The sequence below is a fragment of the Tympanuchus pallidicinctus genome, unplaced genomic scaffold (genome assembly GCF_026119805.1).
Source record: "Tympanuchus pallidicinctus isolate F22 unplaced genomic scaffold, pur_lepc_1.0 scaffold20, whole genome shotgun sequence".
Classification (NCBI taxonomy): domain Eukaryota; kingdom Metazoa; phylum Chordata; class Aves; order Galliformes; family Phasianidae; genus Tympanuchus; species Tympanuchus pallidicinctus.
Genome location: NW_026294722.1, coordinates 8,872,730 through 8,891,299, shown reverse-complemented (window position 1 = coordinate 8,891,299; position 18,570 = coordinate 8,872,730). Strand labels below are relative to the sequence as shown.

Here is an 18,570-nt window from a genome sequence, read left to right as displayed (position 1 = left end):
CGAAGACGCACGATGGCGCAGGATCCATCACAAAGCAGTTATTCGCTGCGTGCCCGAGTCGCTAAATAAAAACGAACCGCAAAGCAGCCCGGTTCGAACCTCACTGAAAATCACTGCTCTCCCCTGGACGAGCCCCGCCAGACAGTTCAACCCACAGCCCCGCGCCAGAGAGCTCGAAGCCGAGCGGAGAACCGCGGCGCGCTCCCACGCGTGGCCCCGCCGCGACCGGGCGGCTCCGGGACGGGGTGCGTCGGCAGAGCCGCGGGCAGAGGCGGTTCCGGTCGCGTTCCGCACCCCGCGAAGCCGGGCAGCCCGGAGCCTTCTTCCTTAAAAAAAAAAAAAAAAAAAAAAAACCAAGAGGGGAGGGGCTCCTCTTTTCTTTTTTTTTTTTTTTTTCCTATAAGCCGTTTCCGGTTTACTGCTGCCATATTCCTATTTTTTTTTCTCCCTGTGGGTTGTGCCCCCCTTACACACACACACACACACACACACCCCGGAGAAGGGGGAGCGGGGGCGGGGGAGCGGCGCGCCGGATCCGCGGTGCTGCGCGATGCTGCCGGCGGCGCAGCCCTGAGCGCCCGGCACGGCCCGGCCCGCGGCTGCGGGCACCCAGCGCGGCGGCGGCGGCGGCGGCGGCGGCTGCTGCGGGGGGCGGCGGCCGCGCCCCCGGCGCGGAGACAAAGCCACGGCCGAGCCCTGGAGAAGAGCGGCGGGGTCCGGCCCCGCGGCGCGCACACGCGGGAGGTGAGCGGGGACTGCGCGGGGTCCGGCTGCGGGGATGTCTCCGTGGGGTCCGGCTGCGGGACCGGCGGGAGATTCCCGCCGTTCGGTGGAGGATGCTCGGGTGGCGGCGGGGCGGCTCCGGGGATGCCCGCAGTAGCCGGGCGGCGATGCCGGTGGTCCGGCTCCGGGCTCTGCGGGGCGGCGGAAGGTGCGCGGGGTCCCGGTGTCGGCTACGGGGCTGCCGGGGGATGGCGGCGGGTCCGCCGGGGGGACGGAGGGGGGGAGCTGCGGGGTCCGGCCCCGCCTGCCCGCACTCCCCTTTGTTGTGATCGGGGGCTGCGGGAGACCCCCGGGAGCGCGGGGCGGGAAGAGCCGGGCTGTATGTAGGCCAGGGCATGAAATATTCATCGCCCCCCTGCTTTGATGTCTCCTGCTCCGTTTCCCTCTCGACGTTCGCTCGTCGGCGATTCGGGGCTCGTGGCCGCGCTCGGCCGGGCTTTTACTGTGCCCTCGCCTGGGGAGGCTGCAGAGCCCCGCGCTGCCGGCGAAGGGCTGTAAGCTGCCGGGAGGCTTCCCCGGAGCAGCCTGGCTGCTGTGCGTGTCCCTGCCGCTGGAAAGCACCGTGGGATTTGTGTGAGCCAAGCCGGGGCCTGGGTGGACTTTCCCCCCCGGACCATGACCCCGTGCAGTGCTTCGTCTCCGGCTCAGCCCCACGGCAGCTGTGGTTTCCTCCTGACTGTCCCTTCTCTCTGCTGCCCGGGAGGTCTGAGGGTATGAGAAGCAGCTCTCGTGGGTGATGTTTCCCCACTCAGTGGTGTTCAGAGCCCACAAGGTGCCTGGGTGTTGGGAATGGGACAGCACCGATCCAACAGCATCGGATGCAAACGGAGCTGTGGGAATGTGGCAACAAAAGACTCAGTTTGGTATTTTTCCTCTTTCTGTGCTGGTGCTCACCCCTGTCCCCAGGGGATGTGATAGGGATGCCGGTGACCTCATGCTTGGGAGCAGTGCGATGCTGTTGTTCCCCTGCACCCTTCTGCAGGCTGATCCCCTGCTGCTGCTGCTTGTTTGTGCCGCTTTGTGCTGGCTCAATGGTTGGCCCATGGACAAACCTCTGCTGCTCAGTGTCTGTGCTGAGGCTCCCTGGGGAGCGGTGTGCCACTGTGAGCCAGCCTGTGCTCCCACTGCACCTCTGCTTAGCAGACTGTGGGCTGCGCCCATTCCCAAGCTTGGACCCATGGCTAGATCTTGTCTGAGCATCTCGTGCTCAGGAGCTTCCCCAAAATTCAGCCCTGTGATTTTGGAGCTGGGGTTGCTAATGGGCTGGCACAGCAAAAGGAAGTGTGATGCTCGCTGTTTAGACTGTCAGTGGCCTTGCAATGTTGCCTGTGTGGTGGAGATGCGCTAACAATACCTCTGCTTTTGAATGACATTGTCCTGGAGTGACAGAAAATCACCCAGGTGCATCTGTCCCAGCTCAGCAAGGGAAGGGGCTGTGATTTACAGTGATGTGTGAAGGCGTGCTGCATGCACAGGGAACAAACTGGTGGCACAGAGGGGACCTGGGCTCCGGGCTTGGCTCACAATGACATGTTTTAATGACCAGCAAGCACGTGCCACGTCTGGAAGGAGAAGGCAGTAAGCCTTGGGCTGGAGCACGCAGCCCACGTGCCTCAGGGGAAGCACAGCCACACATCACTCCTGCCCTGTGCTGCTCCAGGCATGGCAGGGGAAGCACCAAGGGCTATCTGCAGCAGTACTGCTTCCTGTGCCGTCCGTTCTGCAGCATGGTTTCTAACTTGGCCCTTTATCTCTGGGAACCATTTCCCAGCTGACCTCACTTCCTCAGAGCTTCTCAGCTTAGAGCCCTCTCGGAAGCGGGGCCATGGGGTGAGCAGTGTGGGTCAGCTCCCTCGAGTGTGATGCTGTGTGATAGTCGGCTCTGTAGCCCTCTTGGCAAGGAGAAAAAGGATCTGGTTGGTGTGGTCTGTGCCCAGTGCACCCCTGCTGTGGTGCTGTGACCTTGGTGTGAGGGAAGTGGCACTGCTTTGCTCGTGCCTCTGCACATGTACGGGCTGAAAAGAAAGCCTTGAAACAGATTTCATGTGGTTTGAACGTGGGCCAGGAGCCAGGACCTGTAAATCTGCGTCTTGCTCTGACTTCCCTCCAGGCTATGGATCTCCTCACTGTCCTCCTGGCTCAGAGCTGAGAATGCTTGGGATGTGCTGGGGGACGCGGGTGGCGAAGCAGTGCTGGAGATGTGGAGGCGACAAAAGCAATGGTGGGGATACAGGGAGGAAAAGCAGGGTCTGGTTGGTGGCTTTGCTTCAGACCCTATGGAGGGCTGCCCCCAGCCCCAGGCTGGCTGTGCTGTGCAGATGTGTGGTGGAGGAGCTGGAATATCCATGGTGTAACATGAGGGGTCCTGTCTCAATGTCTGGCTGCGTGGGTGAAGGGATTGGAAAGGAAAATGGGGAACTGCAGCACCCGGAGATAACACAGTCTCACCCTTCTGCCTTTCCCCATTCCAAAGCCCAGTGTCATTGGGCACAGCAGGCTCACAGCACTAGGCTGTACCCACTGCCACATGCCCTCCTTGCACGCCGGATCCCTGCTCCCACACTGTGCCCGGTCCTTGCTGCAGTTTCCCCGTTCCAAGTGGAACCATGGTGCTGCAGCACCTCATGGGTCTGGATGTTCCCAGGGCGGAACCGTGTGCTGGAGAACTTCTGCAATACGGAAAAAAAGAACGGTGGCAGCAGCTTTTGGAGTCCCTCCCTGCTCAGCTGAGCCCTTTCCTTCCTTTGGCAGCTCCACTGAGAGATAAGGGAGCACTGCAGCCCTGGGGAGCTGCACTGCCGCCCCCCCATGGGGCCTGAGGTTGTGTCCTCATGGGTGGGGATGCTGAGCCGGTGTCTGTGGGATGGGGTGAGTGCAGGCTGTGCTGTGCTGTGCTGGGGGGTGGATTGGATGAGGATGGCCTGTATCCCACTGATGCTGGTGGTGATCAGCGCATGGGGCAGGGCAGGGAGCTGCATTGGAAGCTCCCAGGGTAGACAGGCTCAGAGCACTGGGACCGGTTGTGGGGCCATCGCTGAGAGCTGGAGGGACTGCGTGTACCTGCAGCTCGTCCCGTGTCAGTGACTCCTATTACCCAGGTGGGTTCTGGGCACCTGAGTGAGCAGTGCAGGGCTGGGCTGTGTGCAAAGTCTGGTTCTCACCTCCAGGAGCGGCGGGGCTGAAAGCCACCAGCTCAGCGTTTTCCTTTGTTTTGCATCTGCTGGGGCTGTTTGTAGCAAGCAGTGTGCGCTGCACCTCGGCTGGCTCTGAGCATCCTGCACAGTCTGCATCTGTCAGGGCACAGCCAGGAGATCCAGCGTCTCTGTATGGGCATGGGGACACAGAGGGGCTCAGTGTGATCTCAGCTCATCCCTCCAGACCCCTCCTTTTGCTGAGCTGAGCTTCTGCTGTATCCTGAGCTTTGTTTTGGTGACAAGTCGTGCTGAAGAGGCTGTGTGACCGGCTGAGAACAGAGCTGTGCCCGCGGGCCCCCATCCAGCAGTGGGGCAGGGAGGAAGCCGATTCCTGGCCCCGCTCTGAACACAGCTTTTGCAGCTCTGGTTGTGTGTTGGAGGGCTCTGAACAGCAGGGATCCTGCAGGGCCCCTTGGGGGTCTCTGCCCCGGGGCTGCAGCTGGGAAAGCCGGGCAGCTCCCAGCCGGACTGGCTGAGCTGGTTCTGAGTGGGGAAATGTTTCAGCAGTGACGCCAGCATGGCCGGGGTGACTGCGACTTGCTCATATCTGGAGCTTTTCTGTCTGCCACGTGTTCCTCACCCCTTCCTGCCGCTACCCATGGAGCTGCTATCCTTGCTCCAGGCTGTGAAATCGCTGCGAGTGGCACACGGGTGGGTGGCACCACTTGGGTTGCATCCATTGCTCGTGTCAGCCCTTTGCTGCCAGCCCGGAGGGGCTGGGCACTGTGACCATCCCCAGCAGTGCCCTGGGCAGATCTCTCTGTGCAGAAAGCAGAAGCGAGCTCCGTTTTCTGCAGCTGCCCTGGAAGTGGGAGAGTTTGCTGCAGGAATGGAGAACTGAAATGCACGGCTTCGTGCTCCTCTTCTGAGGTCTCTCAGAACATGAGAATCAGCAGAGATCCCACAGGTGGTCAGTGTGTCCTGGGCTGGTATTGAGGTGTCTTTTGGGGAGCAGGAGGCTGCGTTGCCCTGTGGTTAGGTCCGGTGCTGGCCCTGCTCCACATCAGTGCTTCCCGGCTCCACAGCACCAGGGCACGGGGCAGCATTCCCTCTTTGCCTCTCCTGGGCTGGGCAGGAGGAGAGCTGTGCTCTCATCACCTGTCTGGGAGAGGCACGCTCTGGGTTAATGCACACCAAGGGCTTTGTGCTTGTTTGGGTAGTGCTGACTGGGACTGGGCTGGCATTCCGTGTGTGCAGACAGCAAACTCAGGATGGGTTTGCAGGACCTGTGCGCTTGTTCCATGTGCAGTTGGAGGAGCACCGGTTTAGGAGCCCTGGAAGTGGTTCAGTGGTTCTGCATTTGTTGACCAGATGAACATCCATAACCCGTGTCTGTGCTGCTCGGGGTTTGTTTTGTTCTTTCCAACTCCTGTTTCAACACGTCTTTTTGAAGGCGTTCTGCATTGCTACCAAATGTGACTCCCCTGTGCTTGGGGGGATGAATTTGGATGCTTCATTTAATTATCCTTTGCCTTTTCGTGACCCACCAGCCTCTGCCAGGTTGGGCTGTGAGGCTTTTATTAAGATGTCTTTAAATGTAACAGGAGTTGACGGAGTGGGATGGGAGCGGCCGCGCATTGCTTCTGCTGAGAGCACACAGCTGCACCATGCCTTCGCCATGGCCCTGCATGGATTTGTCCTGGGGGGGAAGGAGGGATGGGCAGGGATGTGCTGGCTCAGGTGCCTTTGGGATGCCATCCCTGGGTGAAGTGGGGGTCCCAGGGCAGCTGCTCCCCTGCTTTATGAGTTGGTGGTGAAGTGTGGTTTGGTGCTGCTGCGGTGCCCTGCGAGGTGCTCCTGTTGCAGGATCCATCCTGGCAGCCCCAAAATGAGCAAAAATCTCAGCAGCATCCCTAGCACTGCCTGTCCAGGGGCACACAGTGATGTTCAGAGCAGGGCTGTGCCATGCCAAGCCCGGCTGGCAGCTGCCATCACCCCATGCTGCTGCATGACCCTCACGTGTGCTCTGTGCCTCACACCAGCCCATCCCCACTCCCATCCACAGGGATGCCTGCTATGCACAAGGGCTTGGGGCTGCATTCCCACCCTGTTCTGCTGTCCCTGGTTCCATGGGCTCAGCTCTGTGCTGCACCATGGCTTTGTCTGCCCGGCGCGCTGCCCGCTCCATTTGTCAGTCTGGCAGCAGACAGGTGCAGTCATTCATCGTGCTGTGCTGTGTGAGCTGATGGAGCATGGGGGAAACCTCGGGCTGTGCCGGTCCCTCGCCCCACTCCTTATATCCAAAAGGATGCTCTCAGTTTTCTATGCTGCAAACCAGGCTGGGGTTAACGCACGGCTCTTCCAGGCAGGGCTGGCACAGGTCTCCCTGCAGCACAGCTGCAGGGAAGGGATGAAACACAGAGTTGAGGGGGAATTTAAACCTGGTGGTGAGGCACTGCGTGGTGTCCCTGTAACAATCTTCCTGCTGACTGCAGTGTCCTGGAGCACTGTCCCATCCCGCCTGCTCGGCGCCCACCCCCGGCAGCCCAAGGACGTGGCATGTCGGCAGATATATCCCCCCCAAGGCTCACTGTCTGGCTGGGCCCCAGCGTGTCGCAGATTCTCTCAAGGTCTCTGCTTCTGCCGCACAGAAGGCAGCAAATATGGAATTTCTGTGTTTCGTCTGCTCCCAATCAGCGTCTTTTGTTGGTGTCTTTGAGAGGGGGGAAAAAACAAAAGAAATAAGATAAGCTCATGCCTCCCCCCCCCCCCTCCCCTTACTGCCAGCCCTGCTGTCGGCGTGGCTCTCACAACTCCCATTGTATCCTTGAGCCGCCCGGTGCAGCGCACAGCCTGTCTGCAGGAGACGGATGACCCTGAGCAGCCGCTTCCCCCGGTGCTGCTTTCCCACAGCATCCCTGCAAGGTAGGGCACAGGTGCCATCTCTTCCCACCTCCCGCCTTGCTGGCTGTAATTCTGGGGGGTGGGCAGAATCCCCGGGGCCATTGGTGCTGATGGGCGGCGCTCCCACCCTGATGTGCAGCAGTGATGTGATGGGAGCTGAGCTGTGCAGCTGAGTGTGCCTCGGTTTTAATTGCTTTGGGAGCAGGGAGGGCCGGGTGCCCTCCGGCTGGGGTTCTTCTGCCTGCTGTGCCCTGGGCAGGGATGTGCAGCTCAGTGTTTGCAGGGGGGGAATAGGGGACCAGGCTGAGCCCGTGTGCAAAGCTCAGTACTGAGTGTCCTCTCGGGACGGAGTGCTTTGACACTCCAGGGATGCTCCCGTGGGGCCACTGTGAGAGTGCCAGGGACGTGGGGAGCACGTGCAGCCGCGTTGCAGCTATATTTGTGTGTGCTGCAGCCCAGGGTTGGGGCTGCAGCTTCCCCCACCTTCCCTCCCGCTGTGCAATTATTGCCGGCGAATATTAGGCAAGTACAAATTACAAACCATTCAAGTCGTAAAGAGCTGTCAATCAGCCACTGCTCGTTATCAAACACACTAAAAATAGCCACCAAACTTATTGGCGGGGGGGCCAAAGGGGGAAGGAAGGATGTCAAAACAAACCCGCGGCGTGGCGTGTCCTCGGCACAGTGCCCAGCTGGAGGTGCTGGACATGTGCTGCAGCCCCTGTGGCTCTGTGCTGTGCTGTGTGCCCCGTGCAGCCCACTGGGCATGGAGGGAGCCTGGAGCATCGCTGCACGAGGCTCCTCGGGTTGGCGCTGGAGCAGCATGAAGTGCACCAGGGCGTTGTGTGCGCTTTATGCCATGGCACATCGGTGCTCTTGGGGGTGGAGAGGGCGACTCATAGCCCCGGTGACAAGGTCCCTGTGTCCCTGCAGCCATCTGATGTGAAGCAGTGGGGCTGGAAACACCCTGTGGCATGTCTGAGGGAGCTGTTTTGCTTCTCCACCATTGGGAAAGAATTGAAAACCCCCCAGGAGGTTGGGGTGTCCCAGCAGAAATGTGTCTCCCCACCCTCCCAGCACTGTGCACTGCCCAGGGCTGCCCTCCGCCATCCCCTCGCACAGCGCTGGGTGGGAGTGATGAAGTGGAGCAGAGAATTGTCCCCTTCACACATGAGAGATCAGAGCCGTCGGCCGCCAACCCCACACTGTGGGATTGCTGGGAGGGCGAACAGGAGGAGGAGGAGGGTGGGCACAGCAGCCTGCGGTGGCTGAGGGCAGTGGGAACCACTGACACCCATCTGTCTGTTTGTCTGCCTGTGCTGCAGGAGCTGAGCTGACTCTGCTGGTGGCCTCACACACCACTGTGGCCAGGCAGTATCTGGGACGTACAGGTAAGGCATGGCCGGGGGGTCCCCTCCTGCGGGTGCTGGGTGGGCAAGATGTGCAAACAGTGGGTATCAGCTGTGCTGTGTGTGAGCTGAGTGTGCAGCTCCAGGCACTCCCATGGCACATTGCACACAAATCCTGTCGCTGCTGCCCACGGCTGTTTTTGCAGTCTGGTTGTTTTGTTGTGCTCTGGGCTGGGGTTGGGAGGGTGCTGCTGGGTGCACCTCAGGGCTGCAGCTCAGCCCCCACTGCCCGCCCTGGTGCTCGCTGCTTGGGGAAGTGCCATGCTGGGGGAAGCTGCTCGTTGCTCACAGCCGCGTGGGCTGTCACGAGCCCCTGGCCACATCCCTGCGGCCCCGGCAGCACGGCGGGTGCTGAACCCTGCGGAGGTGAGCAGGGGTTGAGGAGATGGGGTGGCTCACGTTACAGGAGGGGGCTTTCCTTGTTCGCAAGAACCTGCTTTCCCTGCTGTTCTCCTGCCTCCATTCCTGCCTGCCTGGATTTTCTTACTAGAGAGATTCTCCACCTCCCTTCTCCATCCTGCCACGCGTGATCTAGCCTAAATATTCCCTTCCGTAGCTTCAGGACACTGCTGTGTATCCAGCCATCTTTGGAGACTGCGAATAATTCCCTTCCTTCATTTATATCATTACCTTGGAGGTATTTATAGACCATGATCTTGAGTGGAAGGGAAAGCAGGACTATATATAAAGCAGTGATCCCTTGGTCTTTAGCTGCTAACTGCCTTAAACTGCTCCTGATTGAAGCTTTTCCCGCTCGGTTTTTCTGAGGGTTTGCTTTGCTGCGAGCTTTGGGCTTCACTTGAGCATCCTCAGCATTTAAATGCAGCTGTGGGTTCTGTGAGTTTGGAGGAATCCCAGCTTGTGAATATTTGTCTGGGTCTTACCTATGAGTGTTTGTCTGTGTCCCATCCGTGACCTGACAGAGATCCTTTTGTGCACTGAAGCATGGCCATGCAGATGCTGTAGTGCTGACGGCGTGCAGGAAAGGTTCTGGGGCACCGGGAACAACGTGCCATGCCGTGACTGCGTGTGGCAGCAGCTCTGCCTTCCAGCTCTTCTTTTTGGGCTGTTATTATTATTATTAAACACCTTCTGCACACACATCTCTGTCTCTCCCAGCCCACCGCCATGGGGAGCAGCAAGAGCAAACCCAAGGACCCTAGCCAGCGCCGGCGCAGCCTGGAGCCGCCCGACAGCGCCCACCACGGGGGGTTCCCAGCCTCGCAGACCCCCAACAAGACAGCAGCCCCCGACACGCACCGCACCCCCAGCCGCTCCTTCGGGACCGTGGCCACCGAGCCCAAACTCTTTGGGGGCTTCAACACTTCTGACACCGTCACGTCACCGCAGCGTGCTGGGGCGCTGGCTGGTCAGTGCGGCATGGAGAGTCTGTGAGCTGTGGGTGGGATTGGGTTCCAGCTTCCTGTGGTGGTGATGGGTCCTCCTGCCACTGGGGGGCTTTGTCTGGGATCTGGAGGGCGGGCGGTGGGACGTGGGACGTCAGAGCCCTGAGCGATCCGTGTTGCAGGCGGTGTCACCACCTTCGTGGCTCTCTACGACTACGAGTCCCGGACTGAGACAGACTTGTCCTTCAAGAAAGGAGAACGCCTGCAGATTGTCAACAACACGTGAGTGTCCCTGCAACGCACCCTGCATCAGCTTCACTCCTTCTGGGAGCTCTGGGGATCCCTAAGCCAAGCCTTGCGGAGGGCCACCTCTCCCAGTGACATGTCCAAAGACATCGGGCTGCCCTGCTCCCCTGTCCTCCTTGCACCTGCCTCCAAGTCCTTTCCTTGTCCTGTGGCCAGCTCAGGTCCCCTGGCCCAGGTCCCCTGGCCCCATCAGCACTCAGCTGCTTCTCATTGGCCCAGATGCATCTCCTCTGCCTCAGGTGCTTCTCTCCATGCTGCTGCGGTGCCTCTGATCTCAGCTTCTGTCCTGACTATGTTTTTTCTCTCTGCATGCCATGCATTCGTGTAGGAGAAAAGTGGATGTCAGGTGTGTATTGGGGGGTATGATTACTGTCAATGACCTTCCTGGTAAAAGCCTGCCTGCTGCCCACTCAGAGCTGCACCCCACCTGTCTGTTTTGCCCCTCTGCAGTCCTGGTTCATTTGGGTTTCTGCTCCTTCCTGGTCTTTTTGGTTTTCCATTTATTTTTGTTTTTCCTTTTTCATTTCCTCTTTTTTTTAATGAGTCACTCTGGGGATTGGGATACTTCCATAAGGTCTGGTTCTTTGCTCTACGTCCCACTCATAAGAGCACATCCATCTGTTGCCGGATGCACAGCATGGGGCAGAGGCCAGGCTGATGAGTGATGCAATGCTGGTGTGCTCTGTCCAGATGCACAGCACGTGCCCAGCACAGCCCTGCAGCTCTGCAACAAGCAGAGGGGTGTGGGGCTGTCTACAGTAAGCACTGCTGCAGTGACCCAGCAATGTGTTTTTGGTTGGGTCCCTGTTGTCCTCGTTCCAACTCTCACTGTTTGTTAATGGCTTTACTCCATGAAGTTTGGGATGTGCTGCTTGCAGAGCTTTGGCTGTGCACAGAAAGCCTTCATGTGAGGTGTTTGGTGCATCCCAGCTGCTGTACCAGACTGGGCGTGCAGCTCTCTGCTCTGCATACTACCAGAGGCCAGCAGTGACCTTCCCCCTCCCTGATGGCCAAACACACACACCCAGTGCGGGAAGGATCTCAGTACTGCTCCCAGCAGAGCAGGTCCCTTCCCAGTCAGGCAGCAGGGATGTAACAGGGTGTTCCGGGTAGAGTTGTGCAGGGAATTGTTGAAATGCTTTGTTTTGATGCCGATGATGATTTTTCTCCTCCTGCTGCGACGTTTTTGGAATAGTTTGTTTTGCCAAATTCCCAGATGACAGCCATTCAGCCCGTGCTGGAACAGAGCCGCCAGTCAGGATTTGGCCATTTCCCAGCAGACGTTCACTTTGGCCCCGTGGGAACAGAAGCAAGGCAGCTCCTGCCCCTGTCCCGGGCACACAGTGAGGTGCTGGGCTGCAGCCCTCTGGTCCTTGCTGCACTGTTCTCACGGAGCTGCAGTTTCCCTGCAGCCCCATCTTCCTGGCGGTCAGAATAAATGAAACGGCTGTCTTTGATGGCTGAGGACACAGCGGTGGTGGAGGAACCCCCTGCTGCCTGCCTGGAAGGGGAAGCTGTCTCCTGGGGTCCATTCATTGTCCTTTCCTGCTCAGCAGCCTGTGGGGTGTGATGGGGAGGGCACGGAACACAGCGGACAAAGGCTCCTGCACCCTGCCAGCACCTGCGGCCACCTCTTGGCAGCCCCAGAGCTTGGGGATAGCACTGGTATTCATCTGTGCCACAAGGGGTTGAATCCACTGCACCACAGCCAGGCTTTGCCCATAGGGCAGCTCTCATCCCCCCTCCCTGTGGCATCAGCATGGCTGCCCTGTGCCCGCTGGATCGGTTTTCCACCCCTCTCTGTCACTCGTTTATTTTCTCCCTTTTGTTGCTTTTGTGCAGCCTGTGTTTAACAAATTCTGCCTTCTTTTGTTTCTCCTGGCGCCTTTTTTAATCACTGCCATCATTCTGTTGCTTTTCTCCCATTTCCTCTCCCTCCCCTGTTGCTTATCTGCTCACTGGGATTTCCATTGCCTCTCAAATCTCCAGCCAGACCCAGCTCAAATTCAGGTGGCTCCAAAGGTGTTTGCCTTGCTTTCTGTCCAGCAAGGACACCCTCCTTTATGGACGACACGCACCATGGAGGTGCTGCTCATCCTGGAGCCCCTAAAGGATTTGGGGCTGGGGGGGCTCACCGCTGCCCTCCTTGGGGTCTCTGTGGGGAGTGGGTCCTGCTGCAGGCTGGGTGTGGGTGCTGCTCGCTGCTGTCCCCTCGGACTGGGCTCTGCTGGCTCTTCTCCATCCCACATTTCAGTGGGACAGTGCCCAGAGGTGGGACAGGGCCCGACCCGGGGTGCTGTGGGGTCTTTGGCTTCACACTGAGTGTGTTTTGGTTCTCTTGCAGGGAAGGTGACTGGTGGCTGGCTCATTCCCTCACTACAGGACAGACGGGCTACATCCCCAGTAACTATGTCGCGCCCTCAGACTCCATCCAGGCTGAAGAGTAATTGCCATTTTTAGACAGTTTTGAAGCAAACAATGACAAAAGCATTCGCTGAGCACCTTTTCCCTCTCTGCTGTCCCTCTCTCCCCCGTGCAAAACCTGAAGGACATCTGTCTGGTTTTATTTTTTGCTTATTCTTTTCCATTTTGTTTTGTTTCTAAACCCGCTGAGCGTTTTTCTGCCTCTCCTCGAGGCACACGGAGCTCTGTGTGTTTGGTGGTTGTGTGGCCTCGCCTCCAGGCACAGGGAAACTGCAAACTCTGCATTTGCAGATTAGGACCCCGGTGACACAGAGTGACCATTGCGTATGGAAAGCAGAAGTCACACAGCTGCCCACAGCGACAAAAGCACGGGAGCTGGGCGACCTCGAGCTACCCACGTTTTGGGAGGCTTTTGGAGTGAGGGTGCTGAGCGGAGCTCTGCTCGGTGATTGTGAGCCTGCTGCTCGTTCCCACAGGTGGTACTTTGGGAAGATCACTCGTCGGGAGTCCGAGCGGCTGCTGCTCAACCCTGAAAACCCCCGGGGAACCTTCCTGGTCCGGGAGAGCGAGACGACAAAAGGTGATCCCTGATATTCCCCCTTCCCTCCTTCCTCTGCCAGAGCCACGGAGCAGCCCTGGAGGGTCCTCCAGCACTTGGCCACCGCGTGCTCCCAATCCCCCTAACATAGGTGTACCAAAGGAGATGAGCCTCCTGCACTGCATTCACCTGCAGTTTCACTCGTTTTTATAGATGTCCCCTTCACACTCTGTTCTTGTCCCATTATCCAAGCTGGAGACTGAGGTGTCCCATGCACGACATCCTGGTTTTACCCACTAATGGTTTTCCCACAGATGTGCCCACATAACTCTAAAATGTTGGGAACAACACTATATCCTCTCCTGGGCTTTTTTTTGTGTTATTTTTGCCCCTGGGCAAATGAGTTTTGTTTTTTTCAGCCTCTGTGTAATGGCAAAATCTCAGTTGTGAAGAACTAGGTGGAGGCGATGATGGATTTTAGGCCCTTTCAAGTCTAATGATTCTTTATCCCTGTTTTTTTCCTTCCAAATGTGCAAGTTTGATCTCAATAACTTGGCTTTCTGAGGGTACATTTTCTTACCTGGAAGCATGCTTTAGTCTAGCTCCAAATACCCCTTCGGGAAAAATTCCTTGATATTTTTTTCTGTTTTGATGCTTTGAGCTTGGCATCATTTACTTTATTCCATTGGAAGCAGCTCATTCAGCAGCCTTCCCTCTCCCTGTTTGTGGCCCCAGACTTGTGCTATCCCAGCTGTGTGGGCACAGGAGAGGCAGGCTCTGGAAGCGATGCGCGTAGCAGGATGTAGGAGTGTATAACTGGGTCTGCAGCCCCCCATCCCTCCCTACACCCCCAGTTGCTGCCACCTTGCTCCCTATGCCTTATAGTGCTACTTGGCTGTGGCAGTGGTTGTAAGTGATAGATAAGAGGTGCTTTCTGGAGGTAAAACCCGCAGCCTGCTCCTGCTGCACCGACCCCGGTGGGGTTCCTGTGCAGTCCCCGAACCACTCGGTTGTGCCCTCAGGTGCCTATTGCCTCTCTGTTTCCGACTTCGACAACGCCAAGGGGCTCAATGTGAAGCACTACAAGATCCGCAAGCTGGACAGCGGTGGCTTCTACATCACCTCACGCACACAGTTCGGCAGCCTGCAGCAGCTGGTGGCCTACTACTCCAGTGCGTATGGCCAGAGCACCTGCCCACATCCCTTGGGGTCTGGGTGATGCCAGGAAGGTTTGGGTTGGGTGTTGGGAAGAGTTTGTTCATGAAAAGGTGGTAGTGGTGGAGACCTCATCCGTGGAGGTGTTTGAGTTATGTGGATGTGGAGCTAAGGGACGTGTCTTAGTGATGGGATGGTTGGACTTGGTGATCTTGAAGGTCTTTTCCAACCTAGATGGTTTTGTGAAGGGAATGCCAGTGCTGGCGCTGAAGCAGGTGGGCAGACCCTGGTGAAACGCCGCTTGGGTTTGAGAAAGAGGAGAAGGGGTCTGAGTGTGGGTGCCCAAGGTGTTGTGCAAGGAAGACGTCATGCATCCAAATGCCATGCATCATGTTGTCCCTGCTGTGCTAGAACATGCTGATGGCTTGTGCCACCGCCTGACCAACGTCTGCCCCACATCCAAGCCCCAGACCCAAGGACTCGCCAAAGATGCATGGGAAATCCCCCGGGAGTCGCTGCGGCTGGAGGTGAAGCTGGGGCAGGGCTGCTTTGGAGAGGTCTGGATGGGTAAGGACAGCTCTGGCCCTGGTGCCACGGCCACACGCAGTGTCATCATCTGCAGCAGTAGGGCAGCCCTGTAAATGTGTCCTGTGCTGCAGGGACCTGGAATGGCACCACCAGAGTGGCCATAAAGACCCTGAAGCCCGGCACCATGTCCCCGGAGGCCTTCCTACAGGAAGCCCAGGTGATGAAGAAGCTCCGGCACGAGAAGCTGGTTCAGCTGTATGCAGTGGTGTCAGAGGAGCCCATCTACATCGTCACTGAGTACATGAGCAAGGGTGAGCACAGGAGGGCTGCTGGGTGACCAGAGAAATGGCTCTGCTTGTTGGTGACCGTTGTCTTCCTCACAGGGAGCCTCCTGGACTTCCTGAAGGGAGAGATGGGCAAGTACCTGCGGCTGCCACAGCTCGTTGATATGGCTGCTCAGGTGGGCTCCTGTTTCCTTTTCCTCCTGCACCCTGGCTCCCATTAGCTGGATCGGGTCTGGCTGTGGAGCCATCCCTGCCATGGTGGGGTCCTCTTGTCCCCTGCAAAGCTCGGTCCCCACACTCTGCCCTGCAGATTGCATCTGGCATGGCCTATGTGGAGAGGATGAACTACGTGCACCGAGACCTGCGGGCAGCCAACATCCTGGTGGGGGAGAACCTGGTGTGCAAGGTGGCTGACTTCGGGCTGGCACGCCTCATTGAGGACAACGAGTACACAGCACGGCAAGGTGTGAGCGGGGCCTGGGAACATCTGGTGATGTTGGTGGCTCGGTACCCCAGGCCCTGAGGTTGGGGGTCCGTGGGCTGCAGAGGGGAGCAGCCCCTCACTCTGCCTCCCGGTCCAGGCGCCAAGTTCCCCATCAAGTGGACGGCCCCCGAGGCGGCCCTGTACGGCCGGTTCACCATCAAGTCGGATGTCTGGTCCTTCGGCATCCTGCTGACTGAGCTGACCACCAAGGGCCGGGTGCCGTACCCAGGTGAGAGCTGGCACCAACCCCACGCTCCACGGGCTGGGCACAGTGCGTGACCCGGCCCTGCTGCCCTTCTTTCCATAGGGATGGTCAACAGGGAGGTGCTGGACCAGGTGGAGCGAGGCTACCGCATGCCCTGCCCGCCCGAGTGCCCCGAGTCGCTGCACGACCTCATGTGCCAGTGCTGGCGGAAGGACCCTGAGGAGCGGCCCACCTTTGAGTACTTGCAGGCCTTCCTGGAGGACTACTTCACCTCGACAGAGCCCCAGTACCAGCCTGGAGAGAACCTATAGACCTGGAGCTCCTCCTGGCACCAGAGGCCTCACTGTGGGGCACAGAGGGCCGGCTCCATGCAGAGGGGCCACGTTCTGGGGAGCAGCCCCAGAGCAGGATGTGGCATGGTGAGGTGCCGGCTGCCCCATTGCTCGTTAAAACTGCTGGGCCACACTTAACGAGGTGGCGAGAGGAGCCCTGGGCACTGCCACCAGTGGAGCTGGGGCTCAGGATGGTGAGCGGAGCAGCGGGATGGCTCCTGGCACAGCCACGGCTTTCAGGACCCTCTTCTCACAGCAGCCAGAGAAATTGGGGGATAGCCTCTCCCACCTCAGACACACTGCCCCACACCTCCTGCACCCCCTTTTTAAAATCAGCACAAATTTCTTCACCCATTCAACCACCCACTTCACTCTGATCTGCCCGAGGCTGTTTGCAGAGACGTTTGGTGATGGGGAAGGCACTGCTTTGAATCGGATGCAGCTGAAGTGCAGACCTTGGGATGGAGGCTGGCCATCTCCCTTCCTCCAGCACTCACCTGTTCTTGGGCGCAGGACTCAGTGTTTTGGGAAATTACTTGTCTTTTAGCACTGCTTTTGTCCACTGGTGTGTTCCTAGCTGCCATCCCCCCTGCTTCTGCCATCCCCATATCAGGGAGCACGGAGCTACCGGGAGCCATTCGCAGGCCCAGCTGCTCCCTGCTCGCTGTCAGTACCGTGTGTTGGAGGTCACAATGATCCATGAACAGCCCAGTGTCCGCAGCAGCACCCATTGAGCACCCACCCTGTACATAGCCCTCCAGCACCTCCCACTACTTGATCAAGCTGCATGTGCTGTCGTGTTCCTCCTGTGGTACCGCCAACATCTGTCCTCGTCTGTCCCCAGCTGGAGCCCTTCATCACACCATCGCCACCTGTGTCCTGGACCTCTTATCCATCACTCACCCAGTGCCAAAAATGCCTCCGGAGCACCAAGCTGAGCTGCTGCTGCCTCCCACTCGCTCCCCAGCATCTTATTTATTACCCAAGTTCTCAGTCGGTGGCTCTGTTTTAATGGTGAACTCAGTACGGAGGGGCTCTTAGCAGTATGGAGGGACCCCACCTCGGCCTGGAGGACTGTTTCCATGAATTTCTGTACTCACAATGGGACTCAGAGCCCTTCGTCCCCCAGCACATTTCCTGTGCCCACCTTGGTGCAGAGTCTGCTGCACCCCAACCTTTTAACCTCCGCATCCCGTGACGTTTGTGTGCCATCACCACACAGTGTGCACAGTGCCTGCAGCCGTAGGGAAAAGCTCTGAGAGCAGCACGTGGGAGTGGGCAGTAGCCAGATGTGAGCCAAGAGCTGGGGAGGGGGAAAAAAGGCAGACACACGCGTGGACACACAGCCTTTGGTTTCCTGTAGCATGGAGCAGCGCTGGGGGCTGCTAGCCCACCCGTGCCCTCCCCTCCACTGCTGGTCTGTTGCTGAAGCCAGTGAAGAGCAGGGGGTTACTTCCCCCCCACCCCCCACAGTGATGTTGTTTGGCACAAAGCAGCTCTGTGTGAGACGTTCTCTACTGCTGGTACCATTTTTTAAAGCATTTTGTAACATCTCCCATCAACTGTGCAGAGGACGTGTGGATCTGTTTTTCTCCCGGCCCACTCCTCCTCTGCCTCTTTCAGTGTCAAAGTAAGAATTTTTTTTTTTTTTTTTTTTGTGATAATAATAAAACTTTGGAAAAACCTGACCATGTCTGGTGTGGTGGGGGGATTGGGGAGGGTGGAGACGCTTTGAAACTGATGATGGTGTTGTAAATACTTTGCAATTTGATAATTAAAGACAAACAGACCTCACCAAACAGATGGCTGTGGGTTGTGTATGGTGAAGGAGGACCTCTTGGCATCCCCAAAGGGTCCCACATGGCTCTCAGGGTTGTCTTGGGGGGGAGCATCACTTGGGTGAGGGAACTATGGGGCACACACAGCTTTTGTCCTGTATCCATCTGCCCTGGGACACCCCTGTCTGTGCTGATTGCAGCCTCCTTCAGCTGCTGCTCAGTGAGCTGGCTGGGAGCAGGTTTACTTCATTAGGGTAATTAGTGGATGCTGATTGGAATCCCTCAGTTGGTGATGAAGTAATTGATTTGTGGGAATAGGCCTTCAGAGAGTGGGGCTGTGGCTGAGCCTCAGTGACCTGTGGTGGTTCTGGTGCCCTGCGTGCTGCTCTGCCTCTGAGGGCTGGTGAGTTGATTTCATCATCTTAAGTGTTTAATGCTTTATGATTTACTTGCTAAAGTAATTAAGTGATGGAGAGGGCATCTTTGGTGGTGAATGCCTCACAGCCCTGCAGCCCTGGGCTTTGTCCTTGCAGTGGGGCAGGGGTTCTGTAGAGCTGGGGTTGGGATGTGGGGAAGCCCCACTGTGTATTTTCTGCGTTTGTGACCACACAGGGAGCAGCCCTGACCCACTGCGTGGGCTGCAGTGCCCTGGAGTGAGTCTTGGTCTGGCTCTGGGGTTTCTCCTATCGCCCAGACCCAGCAGAAGGGCCCCTGGTGCAGAGCAGGGTGTGCTTGTGTCAAGGCTGACGTTGTTTTCCTCTCCTGACCCCACCATGCTGCTTCTCTGTTGGGTGACCTAGAAAATGACCTCGTTATGATGGAAAGGCAAAGGGATGGCTTAAGGCTCCTGCAACCAGGGAACACGAGGCAGATGGACACCTTATTATAAAGCAAGGTGATGAGGTGTTCTGTGCCAGATCCCTTCTGGGCAGTGCCTGGGCTCCGTAGGACCTGGCACCG

General features: G+C 58.0%; 1 protein-coding gene and 2 pseudogenes across 3 annotated transcripts; all 3 read left to right on the top strand.

Annotated features, from left to right (window-relative positions):
• The first annotated feature begins 635 nt into the window (after window positions 1–635).
• SRC (SRC proto-oncogene, non-receptor tyrosine kinase) lies at window positions 636–17,520 on the top strand. 3 transcript variants are annotated; one of them, XM_052684131.1, is made up of 14 exons: window positions 636–744; window positions 8,147–8,212; window positions 9,350–9,599; window positions 9,759–9,858; window positions 10,211–10,228; window positions 12,227–12,325; window positions 12,783–12,886; window positions 13,867–14,016; window positions 14,411–14,566; window positions 14,659–14,838; window positions 14,911–14,987; window positions 15,122–15,275; window positions 15,393–15,524; window positions 15,603–17,520. In XM_052684131.1, exons 3-14 carry the CDS (start codon window positions 9,359–9,361, stop codon window positions 15,809–15,811), a joined length of 1,620 nt encoding a protein of 539 aa, XP_052540091.1. In that variant the 5' UTR covers window positions 636–744; window positions 8,147–8,212; window positions 9,350–9,358; the 3' UTR covers window positions 15,812–17,520. The 3 variants fall into 3 exon arrangements, with proteins under 3 accessions (XP_052540091.1, XP_052540093.1, XP_052540092.1); XM_052684132.1 differs by lacking the exon at window positions 636–744 and adding an exon at window positions 3,071–3,651; XM_052684133.1 differs by lacking the exon at window positions 10,211–10,228 and having other exon boundaries at window positions 690–744.
• Window positions 3,658–6,170, top strand: LOC128081159 (uncharacterized; annotated as a pseudogene).
• Window positions 15,869–17,631, top strand: LOC128081175 (uncharacterized; annotated as a pseudogene).
• The last annotated feature ends 939 nt before the right edge of the window (window positions 17,632–18,570 follow it).

Excerpts from the sequence above, each read along its gene's own strand:
- SRC (XM_052684131.1), top strand. The coding sequence starts at position 9,359 with ATGGGGAGCAGCAAGAGCAAACCCAAGGACCCTAGCCAGCGCCGGCGC. Across the intron at positions 9,600-9,758 it reads GCGTGCTGGGGCGCTGGCTG|GCGGTGTCACCACCTTCGTG; the intron begins GTCAGTGCGGCA and ends TCCGTGTTGCAG. Across the intron at positions 14,988-15,121 it reads TCGTTGATATGGCTGCTCAG|ATTGCATCTGGCATGGCCTA; the intron begins GTGGGCTCCTGT and ends TCTGCCCTGCAG.